We start from the raw sequence: 24707 nt of genomic DNA, 5'->3' as shown, positions 1-24707 counted from the left end.
CAATCCTCTCTCAGGCTCGTCCCTATGAATCAGGATGTTCACATAGACTTGGAACACATAGTATTGCAATTTCCTGCAGGACTGCAATTGGCGAAAACTTCACTATCTTGCTAGATCACATGACTATAGCCTGCCCCAGCATGTCCTCCACAAATTATTAGGATAGGACTGTTTCTGTCATAAATCTTTTTCTTCTAATCTTTGCTCAGGCCAGAGTCACACGTTCATCCATATGCCTACACACTTTTCTTCCAACGCCCTGTTTTAGAATGGGAAAATGCAATCTGCTTTGCATAAGGCATCTGATTAGCTTAAAAATATCTGGGGTGGGCAGCAGGCAGGATGGGGTGGAATGCAGTTCCACCGGCGGAAATGAAGATGTGTGCGCAGCTCCAACTTGATGGCTGTCACTTCCTGGATTACTGGCCTCCGCTCGGTTTTCCTCTTTTTCCCCTGCTGCTGCTGCTGTGTCTGGACTCCTTGCTTTTTTCCTCTTTCCTCCTTCCTGGCCTTGGACGAGCTTCCCTCTCTCCTGCCTGGCTCCCCTCCAGCCTCATGTGGCCATCTCCCGCCTGACGTGCAAGCAGAAGGCATGGGTGGAAGTGGCGCTGGCAGCACTTATGCTTCTGGCAGCACCTGTTCACCTAGCTACCCAGCTTGAGGTGGAAGGTGACCCAGGAAGGAGAATGCAGGAAATGCAAAGCAAATTGTCACCCCAGCGAGCAACACTGGTAAGGTTGTAAATCAATGACTTAACAGTTCACTTGAACAATGATGATCATTCAAGCCACTCCTACCTGGTCACATGGCTGGCAAGCCACTCCTACCCAGTCACATGACCATTAAACCACATCCACAAAATAAGCCACACCCAGTGTGGTAGTAAAAATTTTGGCTGCCCATTACTGAAAAATATGTTTTAAAAATAACTGAATTGCACCATAGATGTTCAATTTCACAGGATTCAATCTGAATTGGTCACCAGATCAAGAGGTCTATTTTTCCAAGCTTCTGGGTTCATGCTAGAGCCCATCCTCAGTGAATTTACCAATCGCCAAGATGTGACTGAATCAGGGGGACCAACTGAGATTGATTTCTGCAAAATTATCATGGATGTGAATATTTCCTGTCATTTACAAGTTCAAATTCACTTAGATTTTGGAAAGCCTCCCTCCCATCCGAAACTTTAACTCAGGTCTGGCCACTCCATAACTCTCTGTGCACCTTAATCTGTATCCTTTCTTATATATTTGCCATAAGGTATTTCACAGTATTACTTGGATAATGCAACAGTATTCTTTCCAAGATAATTCATTGTCAATCAATTCTGTTTCACACTACAATGATACCTCATCTTACGAACCCCTCATCATATGAACTTTTCATGATATGAACCGGGCATTCAAGATTTTTTTGCCTCTTCCTACAAACTATTTTCATTTTACGAACCTTCACTTCTCTCTCAGCTGCTCAAAAAACAAGCACTTTTAAGTTTGCAGGCTCTGATGTTTGCAAGGGAACTGTAGCCAGGCTTTGCCATACCGGGTCTCTACCCCTTATTCCTTCTGCTACCATCAGGGCAATGCACGAAGGTGTTGGAGGGGAGAGAGAATGGCGCATCAGAGGAGCTCTCCACAGCCGCCCCATCTCGCTGCCACTTTCCCCTCTTGCCCATCGCTTTCTTCACTTGGAGGCGAGCCGAGGAAGTGGTGGGTGAGGGGATTTCCCCCATCTCACTGCCAAAATGTGTCCGTGGGAGACCCATCCATCCATCGCCCACTGCCCCCTCCTGCCAGAAGCCCACAAAGGGCCAAAGCTGGGTGTGAGGAAAGGCGGAACTTTCAGCTCCTGGATGGACCAGAAAGCCTGGAGATGCCACCTTCCCGCCCGCCCGCCCGCCCTGCTGGTCACCCCCCCACCATCCGCCAACAACGCCTGTCCCACCCACTCCAAGAGCTGCACCGAGGCCGCCCGGGAGTCACTGCTGCCAGGAGGGTTCCCCTCGCTGTCCGTGTCCCCACTCCATTAGCCTCCGCTAGATCTGCCATTCAAGGCTTCGGTTAACGGTAACTTTGGAGGATCCCTGCCCAGCACACGTGCGCTCTCCCGGCACAACTTGTCCAGAGGATTTTTTTCCACCTCTTGCTGATACATCCAGTGCCCCGACCTGAACTTTAGCTTGCGGGAGGAGGGGGGTTTGGCTCCACACAGGGGAGCCATCCAAAGCTGAAATATGATTTGAAAAGCTCTGGTGTGCAAAAAGCTTGGGGAGAGCGTGACTTGGTAAGGTAGAGAGGAGGAGGAAGACTTCAGAAGATGAGCTCCGCATCCAGGCCGGGAAGAGGAGGAGTGGGAGGAAGGCAAGATCTGCGCCCAACTCTCTTTGGGAACGCGCAAACTGAGGGTTCTCAGCCAAGACTTTTGAAAGAGACCGAGGTTTATGCAATCTCTCTTAGGATTAAAGGAGCGGGCACCTGTAGCCAAAAAGAGGTGGAATCCCTTCACTAGAAACACATGCTCGGTGTCAGAGCTTCTTTCCTGAGCCCACGATTTGGAGGTGCGGGGGGGGGGGGCAGAGAAGGATGTGTGACAGAGAGAGAGAGAGAAAGGAGAAGGGTGCACCAGTGCAAGGTTTCCCAGTGTCCACAGAGATTTATAGGCTACTGTTTCTTTTATAAAAGAATCTCAAAGCGGTGGGGGGTGGCTGGCAATGAAAAGAGTCCAGAGCCCTGGAATAAAAGTGAAATTGGGCTGGTCAGACCCTCTTTCCCCCTGCTAACACTGACTGTGACTGACCGGAGAGGTAGAAAGTGAACCATCATAAAACGGTGCCTCCCACTCCTAACCCCTCCAGCTGGTACAGAAGGCTAACATGGTTGAAGGCTATCGAAAGCTGATGATAGGTCAAGGAGCACCAGGATAGAGGATAAACACCTATCCCGGACCCATCAGAGATCATCCATCAGTGCAACTAAAGCAGTTTCTATGCTGTAGGTGGGCCTGAATCCTGACTGTTGAGGGCCTAGATAATTAGCTTCATCCAAGGACCATTGGAGCTGGAGCAAACCACCTTCTCAACAACCTTCCCCATAAAGGGAGGATTGGAGACAGGACAATAGTTGTTAAATACAGCTGGATCCAGGGAAAGCTTCTTGAGAAGGGGGGTGCACTAGTGCCTCCTTGTAGGGAGACGGAAAGAACCCCTCCCTCAACAAAGCATTGGTAATCTCCTGGACCCAGCTCTGTGTCACCTCCCTGCTGGCCGAAACCAGCCAAGGAGGGACACAGGTCCAATAAACAGGTGGTGGAACTCACAGCTCCCATGACCTTGTCATCAGGTGTTACCAGATCAAACTCCTTCCATACAGATGGACTAGGGCATGCCCCTGTCATCTCAACTGACTCGTTGTCAGCTGACACTACATTCCAATTGGAGTCAAGGTCTGTCTGGATCTGAACGATTTTATCTAATAAAGACTTGTTAAAGTCCTCAGCACTACCGTGCAAAGGTTTGTCAACTCCCCCCTGATTAAGGAGGGAGCAAGTCACCCTAAACAGGGTAGCTGGGCAGGATTCCGCAGAAGTTAAGAGCCAGTTTTGGTGGCTTTACTAAAAAAGGGCATAGAGATATATGTAGCTAGTTGCCCTATATGTGCCTCTGCCAAAAGGCAACAAGGGAAAATCCCAGGACTCTTCTAGTGGTTGGTGGAACCTAAAGCTCTGTAGAATAGATTTTATAGTAGAACTATTTGAATGCTTGAGAAACACAGTAATTTGAATGATAACTGACTTATTCCCCAAACAAGATCACTTTGTGTGTGTCCTGTCAAAAAACTACTCTTTTCATAGGCTAGCCAAATTGTTTGTGCAGCACATTTATAGGTTGCACAGAGCCCCAGGGAAAATAATCTCAGATCACTTCACGGTTCTGTCAAGAATTTTTAAAACTTTTGGGGACCACTCAGGAGCTCAGCTTCTCACATCATCCAGAAATGAATGTGATTGGGGTCCTGGAGTAGTATCTCAGATGTTACATTAATTACAACAGGGACAATTGGGTGGACCTTCTTTCTTTTGCTGAGGTAGTTTACAACTCTGTATACAGTAGCACTGGTTTCACTCCTTTTAAAGTGGCCATGGAGCAAGACTTTTTATCTATTCCTAAACTGCCTCAAACCACTGCATTGAACACCTCCCTAAAGTAGTGGGTTACCCAACTGCAAATACTTGGCTGATTATAAGGAAGAGGAGTCTGAGAGAATTATATAAAAAACAAGCTGACAAAATGGGTGTGAAACCAAAAGACTTTAAAGTCAGAGACAAGATCTATTTGTCTACCAAATACTGAAAACCTCGCCTTGTCCTGCCTTCTGTTTAGGTGATAATGTATAAAGCTTTCTTAATCCTTGGTTCTTGGTTCTTGGGACTTTAGCCAGGACCTCCTTTCATAGGAGCACTCCAATAAAAAGGAAATCAAAATCTGCATCTTGTGTCTGGCATCCTTTATCGGCCTTGGCACCAGGTTCAAATTGAGGACAACAATTTGAGGGCTTGTCTGGGATTCCACACCTGGATTCAATTGGAACAGTGTTTCCCAACCTTGGCAACTTGAAGATATTTGGACTTCAACTCCCAGAATTCCCTAGCCAGAAAATGCTGGCTGGGGAATTCTGCGAGTTGAAGTCCAGATATCTCCAAGTTGCCAAGGTTGGGAAACACTGGATTGGAAGACACCAATGACTACCAGAGGAATGCCCCTGGACTGTTAATATTAGTGGCTGAAAGGTGTGCTATTGCTTTGAAATAAAACTTGGTCATTCCTCAGTGACCAAGACTGTGTGTTTCTGCATTGGCATCTGCACTCAAGGCCCATTTTGTAATCATTTTATTGTTGTAAGCCGCCCTGAGTCCGCTAGGAGAAGGGCAGTCTATAAATTTGAAAAATAAAAATAAATAAAATAAAAATAAATGTGTTAGCTAGCCTGCTGCTTGCTGCCATAGAAAAAAAGGGGAGGGGGGATCAATGAAGAATTTTTCATTGCAGCTTTGCAACTATGGCTTGGATTTCATCTATCTCTCCAAGGCCATTCCTGTTAGCTTTGGCATGCAGTGGCTTCTGATTGCCTAGCTACAAGTGGATTGGGCTGAACAGTTTGTTTCAAGTTGCTGTTTTTGCATGCTTTGCCTCAGAGTTTGCCTGGAATTTCTTGCTTTTTGTTCATTCTTAGTAAATGTTTTCTCTAAATCAATGGAACCAAGGATTTTTCTTTTCTAGGAAATGGACAGAGGCAGCTCTGACATTAGGCAAGCTTTGCCTTAATGGTCAACCCAGAGAAGAAGTCTACCATGGAGACCAGGCATTCAGTGTCTACGGGAGTGAGTTGGAGGAAATTGGAACTATGGCTGGCTCCCCAGTGGTAGGATTCAAATAATGGTTCTTTGCCCTAATGACTGGCTAGGTAGGCATGGCTAGGTGGGCATATGATTGGGTGGGCATGGCCAATTCAATGTCACTTATGTCAAGGGGTGCTTCATCTCACCTGGCCTCTTGTGAATGTAGGGATGCTGTAATGGTCGTAAGTGTGAAAAATAGTCATAACTCCATTTTTTTCAGTGCAATTGTAGCTTTGAATGGTCACTAAATGTTGTAATCAGGCAGGGGGTCCATTTACCGGCCACTACCAGTATGCTCTCTGGGATTGTCGTAGGTGCACGGGCATCCAGTGGGTGCTCACGTGACCATCAGTGTGAGATTTGGCTTTTGCGCATGCGCAGAAGCCAAATCCCACAAGGGCACAGAGATGCATGCACATCTCAATTTCCACTACTGGAACCCTGATCCCAGCCATACCAGCTGCAACCCATTACTGGTTGTAAGTCAAGGATTACTATACAAAAATACAAAAAAGCTTCTTTGCTTGCAAAATCTTCCCCAAATACTAATTATTAGATTAAAAGGCCTTATTATCATGAGAGAAAACTAAAACAAATTGCTCTTTCTTTCTTTGATCTGATAAATCTTGGCCCAGATGTTATGTGGCCCAATCATTTGACTTTCCCCTTTAAAAATTACTAGAACTTTGCATTTATAAATGCATGTCAGGTGGTATTCTTGCTTAAAAGCCAAACAGGCCTCACTGCATTGAAGATAATTGTTGAAGGCTCTTGCCGTTTGTAATGTTAGAATGTTTCTAACAATTATTATTGTTGTCATAGTTTCTAAATTCCACAGGTTAGCTAAGTGCACACTGCTTATTTAGAGGGAACATTTGATAAAGATTACTTATATTCCAAAAATCTGTCTCCCAACCATTAAAACAGGTGAAGAAGTTATATTTTGAGAACCACAAATGATTTGTGTTATACTTTTTTGCACGTGCTTCCATTCCTCATTTCCACTAAACTCATGACCAACTTGATTCTCACTGCCAAACTAGGGTTTCCCACTAGCTTTTTCTCACAAAGATGGCTCTCATGTAACCGTCCCAACTAATTCATAATAATATTGTGTGCTTATGTGCATAGTTTTGAAGAAAGTTTTCATTTTTTGTTATTTTCAATTTTCTATTATATTGGGAGGTAATTATCTCTCCAGAACTTTATTATCTCTAACAGGACCACAATTAGTTTGATTTAAGACCTAACTCTAGGCTTTCCTCAATTATATCTAAGAGCAAAACAAAGTCATCATGAACAGACACTTTTCTTAGTTGCATCTAGCAACAGAACAAAACTCTATATTGTTTCTGCCTTTACCTCATCACCAGCTCATGAAAGACTGGATTAAGTTTGTTCTTAGTGCAATATTTTCTGACAATATCCAAAGATGAATAGAAAGAACAGAACACTCTTTATTGGCCAAGTGTGATTGGACATACAAGGAATTTGTCTGCAGTGCCTAAACTCTCAGTATACATACAAAGTGATAAATAATAAATCATAAAATAAATCATAAAATAAATCATAAGATACAACCAATAAAGTGATAGTTGTAAGATATCAATAGGAGTAGATAATAGGAAAGAAGAGAAGGATAGTAATAATACCACCTTGCTTAGGCTTTCATTTTGTAAGAAAGTGATATATTTTCAATGACTTGAAAGAGAGACAGTAGAGGCAGGATAGAAACCATTGGTACAATAAAGTCCATTCTGATATATACTGCTCAAAAAAATAAAGAGAACACTCAAATAACACAGACCTATTAGTCTGACTTCAATACCTGGAAAAATACTGGAGAAAATAATAAAAAAACAGCTTTGCCATTACCTGGAAACAAACAGGATAATATCCAACAGCCAACATGGGTTTGTCAGAAACAAATCATGTCAAACCAATCTCATATCCTTTTTCAACACCATAACCAAATCAGTAGACCAGCGCAATGTAGTGGACCTCATATACTTAGACTTCAGCAAAGCTTTCGATAAAGTTGACCACAATCTCCTAATCAACAAATTAGAAAAAAGCGGGGTAGATTACAACACATGCAGATGGATTAACAGTTGGCTGACCGACCGCACCCAACGAGTTGTCTTCAACGGTTCCAAATCCACATGGAAGAAAGTAGGCAATGCTGTGCTCTTCAACATTTTCATCAATGACCTGGACGAGGGAATAGAAGGGCAACTAATCAAATTCGCAGATGACACCAAGCTGGCGGGGGTAGCCAACACCCTTGAAGACAGGCTCAAATTACAGAAAGACCTGGACAGACTAACACAGTGGGCCCACACCAACAAAATGATGTCCAACATCGACAAGAGCAAAGTCCTTTACCTAGGTAAAAAACTCCTGGACACACATACAGCCTGGGAGAAACCCCTCTCAGCAGTAGCGACGGCGAAAGAGATCTCGGAGTCTTGGTGGATAATCAACTAAACATGAGCCAACAATGTGCAGCAGCAGCCAAAAAAGCCAATACAATCCTAAGCTGCATCAACAGGGGAATACACTCCAAGACCAGGGAAGTCTTAATACCACTCTACTACGCCCTGGTCAGACCACACCTGGAGTACTGTGTTCAGTTCTGGTCACCACACTTCAAAAAAGACATTGAAACTCTGGAGGAGGTGCAGAAAAGAGCAACCAAAATGATCAGGGGTCTAGAAACCAAGACTTAGGAAGAGAGACTGCGGGAACTGGGCATGGATAGCATAGAGAAAAGGAGGGCCAGAACAGACATGATAGCAGTTTACAGGTATACGAGGGGTTGCCACAGAGAGGAGGGGATCACTTTATTCTCCAGGGCACCAGAGGGCCAGACGAGGAACAACGACTGGAAGCTGATCAAGGAGAGATTCAACCTGGAAATAAGGAAGAACTTCCTGATGGTCAGAACTTGGACTGCCATTTGGCTGGGATGCTATAGGGTTCCTGCTTAGGCAGGGGGTTGGACTTGATGACCCGCATGGTCCCTTCCAACTCTAACAATAAATAAATAAACACATTGTAGATCTGAATGAATGAAATATTATCATTGAATATTTCATTTGCACAACTATTCCATTTGCACAAGAGCATGTGAAATTGATTGCCAATTAGTTGCTTCCTAAGTGGACAGTTTGATTTCACAGAAGTTTGATTTACTTGGAGTTGTATTCTGTTGTTTAAGTGTTCCCTTTATTTTTTTGAGCAATGTAATTTTATGCCAGCTCAAGGGTGGAATATATTTAAAACTTACATGAGAAAAGACCCTATTTGTGACATAACGCTAATTTATGCATTATGCATCAATCTAAACCATTTATCATGAACTCTTAGATTTTTTTAATGTTCTTATGGAAAATAATGTCCTGTCTTTTGCTTTAGACAAACATTAACATTAATTTTATTTAAATGGAGTACAATGAATGTCTGCAATGTACCTATTTGCTATTACTCCCAGCTAATTTGTGTGCATTAAATCAGGAAAAAGAAATAAAACAGGTCCTACTGGCTTGGTAAGCCACTTGGTTGCTAGCTTCTTTGTCAATTCTTCTGTAGGCTATATGTGTAGGTGGTAGGGAGTTTCTTGTGGGAGAAAAGGTGCACTTCTTTAATTTCAGCAGAAGCATCTTCTTGGAATGACACCAGCCTTATCACACCAGGACTGAAGAAAGCTGAGAGAGTAGTATAGTATTATAATTAATCATCCTTTGATTCTCATTGGATGAATCAACCTGTTGCATTTCAGTAGGAAAGTCAATGATGTGCACAGGGCAGAGACAAAGGGCTGAACTGGCCATCTGGGTTGTATAGAAAAGGTGCAAAGGCAAAGCAATACCTGTACAAATCTTCATCACAAGATACATTTTTAGCAACCTAAGCCTGGGTCAGAGAGAAGATAAGAACTTTCTTCTTTTGCCGAAGCTCTTCTGAGGATGGCTTCCCTCTTCCGACACCTGTGGGTGTTGCTGTGGAAGAACTGGCTGAGTGTCAAAAGGCAACCGGTAAGAATAGAAATTAAAAAGCAAGAGAATTTTAAATCTCGGGGAATCTGGGATAAAATATTATTTAAGGAAAGGTAGTAATACACTTCTTGAAAATGATGAGTGTGAAAAATATTTTCTGTCGTAAAATTTGATTGCAAATGTGGTACTATTCCATGCCTGATCAATGAATAAGAGTCATAATTGTATATTATATATATATATATATATATATATATATATATATATATATATATATATATATATATATATATATATATATATATATCTTTGAGTTCCTACTAATCACCTCAAACTGCTGTTGTGTTTGTGGAAATATTTTTTTTCTTGTTCAAATGTGCCACATGGAATGGCACCTACAGGCGAAGTGAGGGAATATTTTGAAATGTTACGTTAACCAAGCAGAAAACCAACTCAGCAAGCAACGTTTGGGTTAGAATCTTTTCTCCATTGCTAATTTTTCCCATTTTTGTTTCGATGGAATAGTAAATAAATATGTCCTTATGGTCTAAATATTATTTCAATATATTATTTATACTGAGCTGCATATATCTTTAGTTGCACACCTCAAGAGTTGGCAGTTTACAGCAGAGAGTATTTTGCTATTTCACTAATTAGAGGATGCTCATCTATATCCATTACGATTCACTGCACACTCAGCCAGATATTCACACTGTCTTTGACATTTTTCTATCTATTGAGTCCTTTTAAGGACCTGCCCTGGGATAGGTAGATATAAATTATATTATTATTACATTTATTTGCTGCCTATCTTGCCATGGGCTATTGTAGGCATCTCACAATCATAAATAAAAAAGAAATAAAAAGGAAGTTTAAACAAACTGAAAATAATAAATCAACAAAACAAGGGGAAAGAAAACAAAGAAAATACATCAATATGACTATTTAAAAAAATGTTATGCTGAGTGAAAATTCTGAAAGTTTTAGTCCCAGCACTAAATTGGGGAAAGCTGGTTTAGATTAAATTAGAATCTGCACAAGGAAGCATTTATGCAACAGGTAATTCATTAAAAGTATCAGCCTTTAATTTTATATATTACAGTTTATGTATTGTATGATCAGCAGAGATCTGATGGATTATAATAATTTATTTTCTAACCTTCTCTGTGTTGGATTCTCTCTCTCTCTTTTATGATGCCAATTCTTCATGTAAGAGCCTTTCATTAATTTTTTTTAACAAGGCTGATTCTTGGTATTTTCCGCATGTGAAGTTTTGAAGGGTTTCCCTCCTGTATTCTAAACAATCACATGATTATTGCTGATAGGAGATGGAAATATTTGTAACAATTTCACTTAGCTTTGAACCATTATTCTGCTGCTTTACTAATAGTCTTGCTCCCCTTTGTAAGCCACTTTCTCTAGGCTTGCCTTTTGGGCATTTACCCCCTCACCTGTAGCAATGTGTTTTCTGTTAAGTGCTAAAGTGCAATAAACCAATTTGAGAAATGACATATGAGCAATGCATCATAAAATAAAGTAGCTCCATTCAACATAGCAGCTTCTGACTATAACAGTACTGATAGAGAGAAAAAGGAGAGGAACAGTTTGATATAGTGGTGAAGGTGTTGTCCTATACATCAGGAGACTGAGTTCTCCTAGTTCTGCATTTGGCATGAAAGCCGGCTGGATGACTTTGGCCAGTCACTCTGTCTCAGCCTAACCTCCCACGCAGGATTATTGTTGTGGGAAAAATAGGAGAGGAAAAATATTGTGTGTTCACCACCTTGAGTTTTTTATAATAATAATAATAATAATAAAGACAGGATATAACTAACTAATTAACTAAATAAAACAAGCAATAGTCCCAGTGAAGGCCAAATAGGAGCAACAGGAGGGGTTGAGTGAAGAAATGGTGACAAGCTTTTATTAACATAGCCCCTCTCATAGCTTGTCAACAAAATAGAAAATTCTGGAGATTTTTAAGGTCCATTTGCTCTCTTAAATCTTAAGTATTAATATACTTTTAGTATAATTTTTTTACAAGTTTATTTCTCCTGGGTGTTAAATTTATGGAAGTGAAGCCCAAGATTTACTGATACTCTTCTAATGTGTTAAACATAAAATTTATTCACAATGAGAAGGGACTACACCAGATGCATTCATTGCACTGGCTGCCAATCAGTTTCCAGTCACAATTCAGTGTTGGTCATGACCTATAAAGCCCTACATGGCATTGGACCAGAATACTTCCGGGATCGCCTTCTCCCGCACAAATCCCAGCAACGGATTATGTCCCACAGATTTGGCCTTCTCCAGGCCCCCATCGAATAAACAATACTGTCTGGCGGGACCCAGGGGAAGAGCCTTCTCTGTGGCAGCCCCAGCCCTCTGGAACCAACTCCCCCCAGAGATCAGGACTGCCCCCACCCTCCTTGCCTTTTGTAAACTCTTGAAAACTCACCTATGTCACCAGGCATGGGGATATTAATATACCCCTTAACTATTATAATTTGTGTATGGTTTGTTTGAGTTGTATGATTATTTTTATAAGGGTTTCAAAGTGTTTTTTTTAACCATTGGATTTGTATATTGTATTATTATTATTATTATTATTATTATTATTATTATTATTATTATTATTATTCAGTTGATAAATTATACTTCATTTTTGGCTGAGGAGGTCAATGTTTCTCAAAAATGCATCTCAAATGCATCTCAAAAAATATGACAAAATTTGACAAAACTGTTGAAGTATTATTATTTTTTAGCCTACCAATTGAAATCTGGTCTCTTGTTAAATAAATTATGAGGATTATCCAGAAAATAAGGTTACAAGGCATGTAGCAAATGAGCAGCGCCAGTGATCATTAGAACATCCACTGGCATTGTGGTGAAGATTAGACATGAGTATCCCCATTCTGTTTCCTTCCAAGTGTGAAGTGCACACTGTAATATGCTACCTAATTGCTAAGGGCATGAACACTGCTGCAATGGGTGCCCAAGATGCTTATTAGAGCGCACAAAATCAACAGAGTCAGCAGCGCCCGTGAATTTCTTGACTGTTTCAAGATTGAAGGCAAGACTTTTCTCAACTGTATGGTGACAGGAGATGAAACTTGGGCTTATCACCATACTCCAGAGAGCAAATGTCAATCAATGTAGTGGTGCCATACCCATTCGTCTTCAGCCAAAAAATTCAAAACTCAGCAATCGGTGAGAAAAATCTTGAGCACTCATCATGCACAAATCTTGGGCATCCACCTCTCCATTATTTCTCTCTATTGCTGCACAAAGGCAAATGCAGGAGCTGTTTACTCCTGCACTAAGGCTCTGGCAATGCCATTGCCACAATAGGACAACAGCTCTTTCATCCCTCTGCCATGACAGAGCCACAGGGAGCCTCAGCAGAGGGCCCAAAGAGTCGCATGCAGCTCGTTCATCATCCAAGTGAATGATAGTTTATGTTGCAGAGAGCATAAGAAACCAACAAAGAAATCAGCAAGGACTCTTACAGCCATGTGCCTACATCGCCAAAAAACTCTCTGATACAGAGCGTAGGTGGACAGTATGGAGAAAGGAAGCCTACACAGTGCAAGGGGAGCTGTTCAACTTTTTGGAGGGCAATAAAACTTCTTTCATTTCTGGAACTTTGAACCTAAAAGCTCCGAAGCCTCTCCCAAAACTGCCTCCTAAACAAGTAAGGTGGGCACAATATTATAACTGGTTCAGTTTCACCCTACATTATTTACCATGAGGGAAAAACTTCAAGACAGATGTGTTTTCAAGACTGCCTCAATACAACTGTATCTGGGAAGAGATTGTAAATTCCATCATCCTCTTAAGTCAAATTCCAGGGTACAGGACAAAGCAAGACCTAAGGTAACCAACAATCTCATGCAACTGTTCAGAACAGTCTGGTTCACACACTACAAAGACAATTTCACTCTTCATGATGGCCTGGCCTGGCCTGAGTCTAAACTCTGTGTATCTACCAACCAAAGAACTTTAATTCTGCAACACAGTAAAAATTCCAAAATGGCTGGACATTTTGTGTTCACCAAAATTGTATAAGGCACCAATTTTGGTGCCCAAGCATGAAATGGGTCATAGAAAGCTATGCCATAAGTTGCTCTGTGTGTACTTCTGCAAAGGGCCATACAGGAAAACCTCCAGGCTTACTTCAACCCGTGGCTAATCCCATTGCCCCATGGAAAGAGAGTTCTATAAACCTGATAGCTCAGGGAATAGAAAAATATGGGTTGTTATCAACCTCTTTTTAACACAAATCCACTTTATGGTGTGCCCCAAAATCCGCCTCAGACCTTAGCAAAACTTTTTGTACCAATATCTACTGACTCCACGGAGCTCTGACCAGATTCACATTAGACTGAGGAGTTCAATTCACTTCCCAATTTTGGCTGTAATTCTTTAAGTTTTTAGGCTCAGTTCTTCTCACCACCTCCAGACCAATGGAGAGAATGGTGCATTAGAACATAGTTTAACTACTATGTTAAAATCAACAGGACAATTGTTCGGACCTCCTTCCCTTTGTTGCTTACAACAATTCCATTCAAAGCAGCACTGGTTTTACATTACAACAGACTCAAACTCAACCCAGATAAGAAGGAGTGGCTGTGGGTTCTGCCTCCCAAGGACAATTCCATTTGTCCGTCCATAACCCTGGGGGGGAATTATTGACCCCCTCAGAGAGGGTCCGCAACTTGGGCATCCTCCTTGATCCACAGCTTACATTAGAGAACCATCTTTCAGCTGTGGCGAGGGAGACGTTTGCTCAGGTTTGCCTGGTGCACCAGTTGCGGCTCTATCTGGACCAAGACTCACTGCTCAGAGTCACTCATGCTCTCATCACCTCGAGATTCGACTAGGGTAATGCTCTCTACATGGCGCTACCTTTGAAAAGTGTTCGGAAACTTCAGATTGTGCAGAATGCAGCTGCGAGAGCAATCATGGGCTTCCCCAGGTATGCCCATGTCACACCAACACTCCGTAGTCTGCATTGGTTGCCGATCAATTTTCGGTCACAATTCAAAGTGTTGGTTATGACCTAGAAAGCCCTTCATGGCATTGGACCAGAATATCTCCGGGACCGCCTTCTGCCGCATGAATTCCAGTGACTGATTAGGTCCCACAGAGTTGGCCTTCTCTGGGTCCCATCGACTAAACAATGTTGTTTGGCGGGTCCCAGGGGAAGAGCCTTCTCTGTGGCAACACCGACTCTCTGGAACCAGCTCCCCCTGGAGATTAGAACTGCCCTCACCCTCCTTGCCTTCCGTAAACTCCTTAAAACCCACCTTTGCCGCCAGGCATGGGGGAATTGAGATATCTTCCCCGGGCCTATACAATTTATGTATGGTATGTTTGTATGTATGTCTGCTTAATAATGGGGTTTTTAAATGTTTTTAAATTATTAGATTTGTTATGAATTGTTCTATTGGTGTTGTGAGCCGCCCCGAGTCTACGGAGAGGGGCGGCATACAAATCTAATAAATAAATAAATAAATAAATAAATAAATAAATAAATAAATAAATAAATAAATAAATAAATAAATAAATAAATAAATAAATAAATAAATAAATAAATAAATAAATAAATAAATAAATAAATAAATAAATAAATAAATAAATAAATAAATAAATAAATAAATAAATAAATAGTTCCGACTGGCCAGTGGCCAAGATTCCATTGTTATGCTGGAGGTATCCCAATATCCTCCCTGAAGTACGTCATTAGCTGAATGGGTGAAATCCCTGCAACTCATATGGCCAATTGCCCACAAGGAGCTCATAAGAGATCCCCACAAAAAATACATTGACAAAAGAAGAATGCAACAAAGGGAATTTAAAGTTGGAGATGAAGCTTTGCTTTCAACAAATTCCTGCATTCCAGGCAACTCTTGAGAAATTGGGACTGAAATATATTGGCCTTTCCCCATTATTAGATGCACCAACCCCATGACAGTGGAGCTAAAACTATCAAAACCTTTTGAATACAATCCATCCTGATTTCCACTGCAGCCTATTAAAACCTGCAGCCACATTGCTCTTGTGTGCCACAACAAAACTACCACTACCTTCCATCCTTATTGAAGGAGAACAGCATTTCAAGAAAATCCTTTACTCATGTAACCACAGAGGCAAACTTCAACACTTAACCCTCTGGAAATATCTTGCCCCATTCAAAACTGAGTGGGTTGATGCCCAGCGTATGCAGTTCCCATGCCTCCTTTGCAAATTCCCTAGCTGATACCCTGATAAATCACGTTAAAATCTAATCTTTTCTTTTTATCTCTTTCTTTTCCTTGGTTTAGTCCTTTTGGTGGTGGTGGGGGGCAGAATGTCAAAACTGACATCTTGAGCTTCAGCCTCGTTTGCTAGATGCCAACCTGTCATAAACTGTAAGAATTACTGTAATCACAGGGAAGGGGAGAAACCCCAGGGCCTATACAGTATGTTTGTGTGTATGTTTGCTTTTAATGATAGGGTTTTTATTTTTATATTAGTATTATCCAATTCATTGTAGTTTAGATAGCAATAGAATTTTTTAATTAATTGTTCCTGGGATCCTGTACATAGTTTGTCTAGAGGGGCATTTTTAACTACAGTGATCCCCCGGTTATTGTGTCCCCAACCATTGCGAACAGGGTAATTTGCGATTTTTGAACCCGGAAGTCAAAACACCATCTACGCATGCGTGCCCTTTTTTTTCTATGGGCACGCATGCGTAGATGGGGCCCGGCAAATCAGCTGCTGGGCGGCTTCCCTGGGTCTTCCCCCTCTTGCTGGCGGGAGGGCGAGCAGCGGGCATCAGCAAGGAGTTTCCCCACCGCCCATGCAAACTCCTCGCTGCCGCCCGCCCTTCGCCCGCCCACGCCGTTCATTCTCGCCGCTTTCGAGCTGAGTCCTGAAGCGAATTCGCTCCAGGACTCAGCTCGAAAGCGGCGAGAGCGAGCGCGGACAAGCCGTTCACTGGCGCTGACTCTCGGCACTTTTGAGCTGAGTCCTGAAGCGAATTCGCTCCAGGACTCAGCTCGAAAGCGGCGACAGCCAGCGCGGACAAGCCGTTCGCTGGCGCTGGCTCTCGGCGCTTTTGAGCTGAGTCCTGAAGCGAATTCGCTCCAGGACTCAGCTCAAAAGCGGCGACAGCCAGCGCGGACAAGCCGTTCGCTGGCGCTGGCTCTCGGCGCTTTTGAGCTGAGTCCTGAAGCGAATTCGCTCCAGGACTCAGCTCGAAAGCGGCGACAGCCAGCGCGGACAAGCCGTTCGCTGGCGCTGGCTCTCGGCGCTTTTGAGCTGAGTCCTGAAGCGAATTCGCTCCAGGACTCAGCTCAAAAGCGCCGAGAGCCAGCGCCAGCGAACGGCTTGTCCGCCGCCTGCCTGCCCGCTAGCGAGGAGCCGAAGATTGGGGGCGGCGCGGCTGTTTTAAAATGTCGCCGCCAGCATGGGGGGCTTGCCAGCACCCCCCGGACCCCCAACCCGGGTTTGGGGGGCTGCTAGGAAGCCCCCCATGCCGGCGGCGATGTTTTAAAACAGCCGCGCCGCCCCCAATCTTTGGCTCCTCGCTAGCGCTGCGGGAGTAAAAACACCATCTGCACATGCGCAGATGGTGTTTTTACTTCCGCAGCGCTACTTCGCGAAAACCCGCTCGTTGCGGGGGGTCCTGGAACGGAACCCTCGCAACGAGCGGGGGATCACTGTATTCCTGGTTTATTTTTATCCTTATTAAATTTAGATTGTATCTGTAGGTATTCCCACCATTCCGTTTTTTGGCCCAAGTTTTCTAATTCTGTTCTTGATCTGATTTCTCCATTAGAGTTTATTATGTCTTTATATCTTATTATGTTGTTTTTTTAATGAAAATTAGGGTGTACATATGCTTCTAACGGAGCATACCAGAGGTAATAATGCCATCCTAGATGAAGGTCGTGTCCTTCTAAACTTAATAGCCTAATATTAGACAGGGTCATCCATTCTCTTAACCATGTTAGGGATGCAGCGATGTAATAGTCTTTCCAAATTGGAAGTGCCAGGCCTCCTTCTTCTTTTCTATCTTGTAGATATTTTAAACGGATTCTAGGGCGCTTGTTCTGCCAGATGAAGCTACTAGTAATTTTGTTCAGTTTTATAAAAAAATATTGTTTCAGGTGGATTGGAATTGTTTGGAATAGAAATAGTATTTTAGGCAAGATGTTAAGTTTAATAGCCGCTATTCTCCCTAATAATGAGAGCTGTAGTTTCTTCCATTTCACCAAATCGCATTGTATTTTATCTATTAGTTTGTCGTAGTTATTTTCTTTTAAGCTAGAAACTTTATTCGTCATGTTGATACCAAGATATTTAATTTTTTTTACTATTTGGATATTTAGTTTGGACATTAAAATAGCTTTCTGCGTATCTCTCATATTTTTGGTTAGAATTTGAGTTTTTGTTTTGTTAATTTTAAGCCCTGCTACTGTGCCATAATCTTCTAAAATAGCAAGTAATTTAGGTCCTGATTCTAAGGGGTCCTCTAGAATAAATACTAGGTCGTCCTCAAATGCTTGTAATTTATAAATTTCGTTTTTATACTTTAGACCTTTTATTATTTCCTTTTTTCTAATGATTCTAGTTAAGACTTCTAATGTTAAGATGAAAAGTAAGGGGGACAGTGGACAGCCTTGTCATGTGCCTTTATGTATGGAGATTTTTGTTGTTGTATCTCCATTGAGAATAATGTAGGTGGATTGATAAGTGTATATAGCTTTAATTGCATATATGAATTTATCGCCGAATTCCATATGTTCAAGTTGTTTAAATATAAAATTCCAGGATACATTATCAAAAGCCTTCTGGGCGTCTAAGAATATTAATGCCACTTGTTTTTCACTGTGGATTTCATAGTATTCAAGGGTGTCTAATATTATTCTGATGTTATTCTTTAACTGTCTCCCTGGAAGGAAGCCATTTGGATCCAAATGTATAAATTGGTTTAAAAAGCCTTTAATTCTATTAGCTAAGATAGAGCTAAAATTTTGTAGTCAGCATTTAGTAGAGAGATAGGTCGATAGTTGGCTATTTCTGTAGGGTCAGTATCCTTTTTTGCCAATAATGCTAGATTTGCTTCGGTCCAGGATGTTGGAATTACAGTGAACCCTCGAGTTTCGCGTCCTCAAGTATCGCGAAAGGGCTATTTCGCGAGTTTTCAACCCGGAAGTAAACTCCACCATCTGCGCATGCGTGCCCTTCCACGCATGCGTAGATGGTGGAGTTTCCCCGCCGGGCAGAGGCTTCCCTGGGTCTTCCCCCTTCCCCCAGAGGCTTCCCTGGGACACCCCCAGCTCCGCTCCCCAGCTGGGAAGCGGGCCCCAGCAACAGCGTGGGCGGGCGGGTGGTGCCCGCGCGCTTGGGGACATCCCAGCTCCGCTCCCCAGCTGGGAAGCGGATCTAGAGAGTCCCCACCGCGCGCGCGTTGCTGGGGAAAGCGCGCGCGCGCTTGGGGACATCCCAGCTCCGCTCCCCAGCTGGGAAGCGGATCTAGGGAGTCCCCACCGCGTGCGCGTTGCTGGGGAAAGCGCGCGCGCTTGGGGACATCCCAGCTCCGCTCCCCAGCTGGGAAGCGGATCTAGGGAGTCCCCACCGCGCGCGCGTTGCTGGGGAAAGCGTGCGCGCTTGGGGACATCCCAGCTCCGCTCCCTAGCTGGGAAGCGGATCTAGGGAGTCCCCACCGCGCGCGCGTTGCTGGGGAAAGCGCGCGCGCTTGGGGACATCCCAGCTCTGCTCCCCAGCTGGGAAGCGGATCTAGGGAGTCCCCACCGCGCGCTGCGTTGCTGGGGAAAGCGCGCGCGCTTGGGGACATCCCAGCTCCGCTCCCCAGCTGGGAAGCGGATCTAGGGAGTCCCCACCCCGCGCGCGTTGCTGGGGGAAAGCGCGCGCGCTTGGGGACATCCCAGCTCCGCTCCCCAGCTGGGAAGCGGAGCTAGGGAGTCCCCAAGCGCGCGCGCACCCCAGGCGCGAGCAACGGGGTGGGCGGGCGAAGGGCGGGCGGCAGTGGAAGCAAAAACACCATCTGCGCACGCGCAGATGGTGTTTTTACTTCCGCACCGCTACTTCGCTAAAAATCGATCATCGCGTGGGGTCCTGGAACGGAACCCTCGCAATGATCGAGGGTTCACTGTATACCTTTTTCTAAGGCCTCGTTCAGAGTTTCTAACAAGGCCTTTTCCAGTTCTACTGGAAGATCTTTGTAGAATTCGGCTGGTAGACTATCTGGGCCCGGGGCTTTATTAGTTTTTTTGTCTTTTGATTGCTTCTTTTAATTCAATAGTGGTAATTTCCTTATTTAATAAATCTTTCGTTTCTTTTGGTATTTTAGGGAGATTGGCCTGTTCTAGAATTTCTTGTATGTTTTGATCTTGTGAGTTGTTAAATGTATTTTCATAGTTGCCATAGAGATCGCTATAGAAGTCTCTAGCAATCTGTTTTTTCATTTCCAAATCATGGCATAATTCCCCGTTTTTTGTTTTGAGACAGTTAATAAGTTTCTCTTCTCTTTGTTTTTTTAATTTATTGGCTAGCCATTTGCTAGGTTTATTTGCGTTTTCAAAATTATATTGATTGCTATTTTTAATTTGTTGTGCTAGTTTTTCTTGACCCATTAAATTTAATTGATGTTTTATCAATGACATTTTTTGTTTTATTTCTTTCTTTTGAGGATATTTTTGCAGATTTTCTTCTAATAATTTATAGTCTTCTTCTAATTTTTCCATTTCCCGCTTTTTAAATTTATATTCTTTGGCCATGTAAGCAATAGCAATTCCCCTAGTTACTGCTTTGGCTGTATCCCATAGATTTTGAACACTTGTGTGTTCTTTAGTGTTTTCTTGAAAAAAGAAATTCACTTCCAATTGGAGTTTCTGTTTAAAATTTTCCTGATTTAGAATTGATTTTTGAAGTGTCCATCTATGGCATTGTTTAGTTCCTTTCCATATTAATTTAAGAGCATTATGGTCTGAGATAAGATTAGATTCTATCTCAACCGACTGTATTTTTGTATTAAGTTCTGTTGTTGTCCAAACCATATCTAGTCTTGACCAGGATTGATGTCTATCTGAGTAGAAAGTATATTTTTTAAGTTTTGGATTTCTCTCTTTCCAACTGTCTTTGAGTTTTAGCTCTTTAGTTAAATCGAAAAAGGCTTTGGGTAAGATTCTTTTCTTTTGTTTATTCTTTCCATCATTATTATAGTCCAATTCCTTGTCAATTATTCCATTAAAATCCCCTAATAAGCAAATATTGTCCGTAGCATATTCAGTAATAGTAATTAATAATTTTTTATAATTTTTTTCTTGGCCTTCATTCGGGGCATATATGTTAATTAAAGTTATATTTCTGATTCTTTTTGTAATTCTAATATTAAGACTCTACCACCTCTATCTTTATATTTCAGTTTAGCTTGTATGTTGGGGTTGATATAACAGATTACACCTCTCTTTTTTTTCCTGCGCTAAAGAAGAGAATAGATTTCCAAGTTTGTTCCTTTTAAGTAAATGTTTGAATTTATTTTTAATGTGAACCTCTTGCATAGCAATGATATCTAAGTTCAATTTGGCGAATTTATTTAGAATTTTGTTTCTTTTGTTTGGCGAGTTCAAACCATTTATATTGATTGAATATGTCTCAATTCCCCAGTTAATCGTTCTTTGTGCTAAGTTTGATTTATCTGTATTTGGGTCTAGTTGCCCTAGTGCTTCTGATATCTTTTGGTATGTCTGCGTAGCCATTTTTTCCATTAGTTTTATTATTAGTAGCCAATACTTCTTCTGTTCTATTTAGGGTCTGATCCACTGGTTGTTCTGTGGTTGGCAGAGGGTTCCTTATTTCACTATAATTTTTGCTTTCAGCCATCTGTTCATTAGAAAAGTTTTTTTCAAAAAATTCTTCTGCTTTGTCGATCAAGTCTATTTTTATTTTTTTATCCTGCCAGGTCACTAGCATTCCCTCCGGGACTAGCCATCTGAAGTTTATGTTATGCCTAGTCAGTTTGGTAGATAGGAAGGTATATGGCTTACGTAGATCTCTTACATGTTTTGGAACTTGCTTTAAGATAACCAGCTGTCTCCCCTTATATTCTATAGGATCTTCACGGGCTCTGTGAAGTATTTCGTCCCTGACTGATTTTTTAACTAATTTAATATGGACTTCCTTAGGGAGATTGTGGCGTCTGGCATAGTTGGTATTGATTCTGTAAATTTCATCTATTTCGTTTAACATCATATCTTTTTCAATGTCCAGCGCCTTTGACAGAATGTCTGCCATAATATCTGGTAAATCCTCACTTTGTCCTCCCTTAGGTTTTGGAATCTGAGAAAGTGATTAGCTTTTTCGTTTTCAAGTTGAATTACGGTATTTTCTAACTCCTTATTAGCTTGAACTAGTCTTTCAGTCAGGTCCTCCATTTGGTTATGATCCTGGTCTATCCTATCTTCCAAATCTTGAATTTTTTGTTCTTGTTTTAGCATCTGTTGTTCAAAGGCCCCGTGTCTTTTGTCCATATTTTGCATTCTTTCTTTTAACTCAGATGTATCATTTCTCACTTCACCAATTTCTTTTTTAATATCCTCATGGTTTTTAAGCATTAATTCCTGCATTTGCATCAGCATTGTTTGTAGATCTTTATAAGAGTTGGACCTTTCTCTAGGTAACATATCCTCTAATGATCTCTGAGTAGAGGGGCTAGGTATAGCTGAGGTAGATTGGTTAATTGGTCTCTTCCCTGTTCCCAGTCTAGTCAAGTTGGAGAGGCTTGTCATTTTAATAATATTCCACCAACTAGACCACTTATATAAATCTTTTATAGTCCCTTCCAGAGTTTAAATAGAAAGGTATATTTGAGTTAAATACAAAGGATTCAGGTAATGAGGTTCTTATGGTTAGTTTTAAAGGCCTTGAAGTCTACCTTTAGATAGAGATGGGAAGAGTAGTTTAGAGAAAACAATGAGAATATTATTTATATCAGACAAATTAGAAAGAAATATATTTCCAATAGGTTATAATGTAGACAATAATCAAGAGTAACTGGTAGGGCACACAGTATCACAGTTGCAATTTCTTTCAGTGGTTATCAATTTTGTAACAGTAGCTCTTTTCAGAAAGTTGATCAAAATTTACAGTAATGTATATATACAATGGGGAGTGGTTCTTATATTATATTTTTATAAAATGATGAACCGTCCAAGAAAAGAAAAGAAAGTTAATTCATTCAAAAATTTCTTAAAATCTTAGGAACCTTCTAGATATGTAGAGTATTATATATTATTATAAGTATTAGTAATAAATTAGGCAATTAAATAAGTAATATATTATTGTTATAAACACAGTTATATATATAAGCTAAGAAAATGTTAGAAAATATTTAATCTAGAGCTCTATAATATTCATTAATGAGTTGAGTGATATTTCTAATGTTTCTAAAGATTAATGGTAGCACTAATACTTATTAGGAAAAATAGCGTAGTATAATAATAAATCTAATGGTCTACTATACCAATAAGTTGATAGAATGTATATAAATGTCAATTAATATAGGTACATATATAAATTGTCTATTATGATTATGAATTAAAGTGTCTTTACAGCAAGTAGATTTTTTTTTTAATGGATTAAATGGATACTCAGTTAAATTAATTATTTAAATCAAACCCTTCTTCCGAAACTTCATGTCAGTATCTGTAGGTTCAGGCTAAGTTTCCAAAATATAATAGTTGAATATTAGTCAGTTTAGGACTTTGCGCTCTCTTGGAGCAGCGCTGTGATTCTTCTTTCCTCTGTGAGTAGATAGCAGTCTGGGGTTTTTAGTGTTTTTTAAATTATTAGATTTGTTTTTACATTGTCTTTATTATTGCTGTGAGCCGCCCCGAATCTACGGAGAGGGGCGGCATACAAATCTAATAAATAAATGAATGAATGAATGAATGAACGAACGAACAAACAAACAAACAAACAAACAAACAAACAAACAAACAAACAAACAAACCAAAATTACTCATTGTGTCACTCTAAGAATTCTCATTGGGAAAGGAATGTTTCACCACCTAGTCAGCAGAGCAGGGACTGCTACTAAAACAAATCCTTTGAATGTAACTGGACAATAGACATACAGTGGTCCCCCGATCATTGCGAGGGTTCCGTTCCAGGACCCCTCGCAATGACCGGTTTTTCGCGAAGTAGCGCTGCGGAAGTAAAAACACCATCTGCGCATGCGCAGATGGTGTTTTTACTTCCGCCGCAGCAGCGAGGAGCCGAAGATTGGGGTTTCCCCACTGCCCACGCAAACTCCTCGCTGCCGCTCGCCCGCCCTTTGCCCGCCTATGCCGTTTGCTCGCGCCGCTTCCCAGCTGAGTCCTGAAGCCAATTCGCTTCAGGACTCAGCTGGGAAGCGGCGAGAATGAACGGCGTGGGCGGGGCGAAGGGCGGGCGCGCGGGGCAGGCAGGCGGCAGACAAGCCGTTCGCTCGCGCCGCTCGCTTGCGCCGCTCGCTTGCTCCCCTTCCCAGCTGAGTCCTGAAGCCAATTCGCTTCAGGACTCAGCTGGGAAGCGGCGCGAGGCGAACGGCGTGGGCGGGCGAAGGGCAGGCGAGCGGCAGCGAGGAGTTTGCGTGGGCGGTGGGGAAACTCCTCGCTGATGCCCGCCGCTCGCCCTCCCGCCAGCAAGAGGGGGAAGACCTAGGGAAGCCGCCCAGCAGCTGATCTGCCCGGCGCCATCTACGCACGCGTGCCCATAGAAAAAAGGGCGCACATGCGCAGATGGTGTTTTTACTTCCGGGTTGCAAAATCGCCATATAGCCGTTTCGCAATGATCGGGATCGCAATACCCGGGGGAATCACTGTATAACAAAGGGAAGGAATAGGGAAAAGAGAAAGTTAACTAGGGAATCTTCAGTTCTGGCTTAATTTTATTGTAACCACTTGGTTGTTAGTAAAAGTATACCTTTCACAAAATGGAGTCAAGGGTCTTCCTTTCCTAGGGATCCAGGCAATAATGGGCAGCCAAAATTTTTACTGCCACAATGTGGGTGTGCCTTATGGCTTGATGGTCATGTGACTGGGTAGGAGTGGCTTAACAGCCATGTGACCAGATAGGAGTGACTTAAACTATCATCGTTCAAGTGAACTGTTAAGTCCTCAACTTACAACCTCTCCAGTGTCGCTCACTGGGGTGACAATTTGCTTCGTGTTTCCCACCCTCTACTTCCTGGGTTGCCCCTCATCTCAGGCTGGGTAGTTAGGCGAACAGGTGTTGATCAGCTGTTGAGAAAAGAGG

At 42.1% G+C, this 24707-nt stretch overlaps 1 protein-coding gene across 1 annotated transcript in view; it reads left to right on the top strand.

Moving 5' to 3' along the window:
- The first annotated feature begins 9362 nt into the window (after positions 1 to 9362).
- Positions 9363 to 24707, top strand: part of ABCA12 (ATP binding cassette subfamily A member 12) — a 266663-nt gene continuing 251318 nt past the window's right edge. The window contains exon 1 of the mRNA XM_070732222.1: positions 9363 to 9431. Coding sequence (XP_070588323.1) covers positions 9363 to 9431 — 69 coding nt within the window. The remainder of the gene's footprint in view (positions 9432 to 24707) is intronic.

The sequence above is a fragment of the Erythrolamprus reginae genome, chromosome 1, assembly GCF_031021105.1.
Source record: "Erythrolamprus reginae isolate rEryReg1 chromosome 1, rEryReg1.hap1, whole genome shotgun sequence".
In the NCBI taxonomy this organism is placed as follows: domain Eukaryota; kingdom Metazoa; phylum Chordata; class Lepidosauria; order Squamata; family Dipsadidae; genus Erythrolamprus; species Erythrolamprus reginae.
The sequence above is the reverse complement of the archived record's forward strand: the minus strand, read 5'-3'. Positions and strand labels throughout refer to the sequence as shown.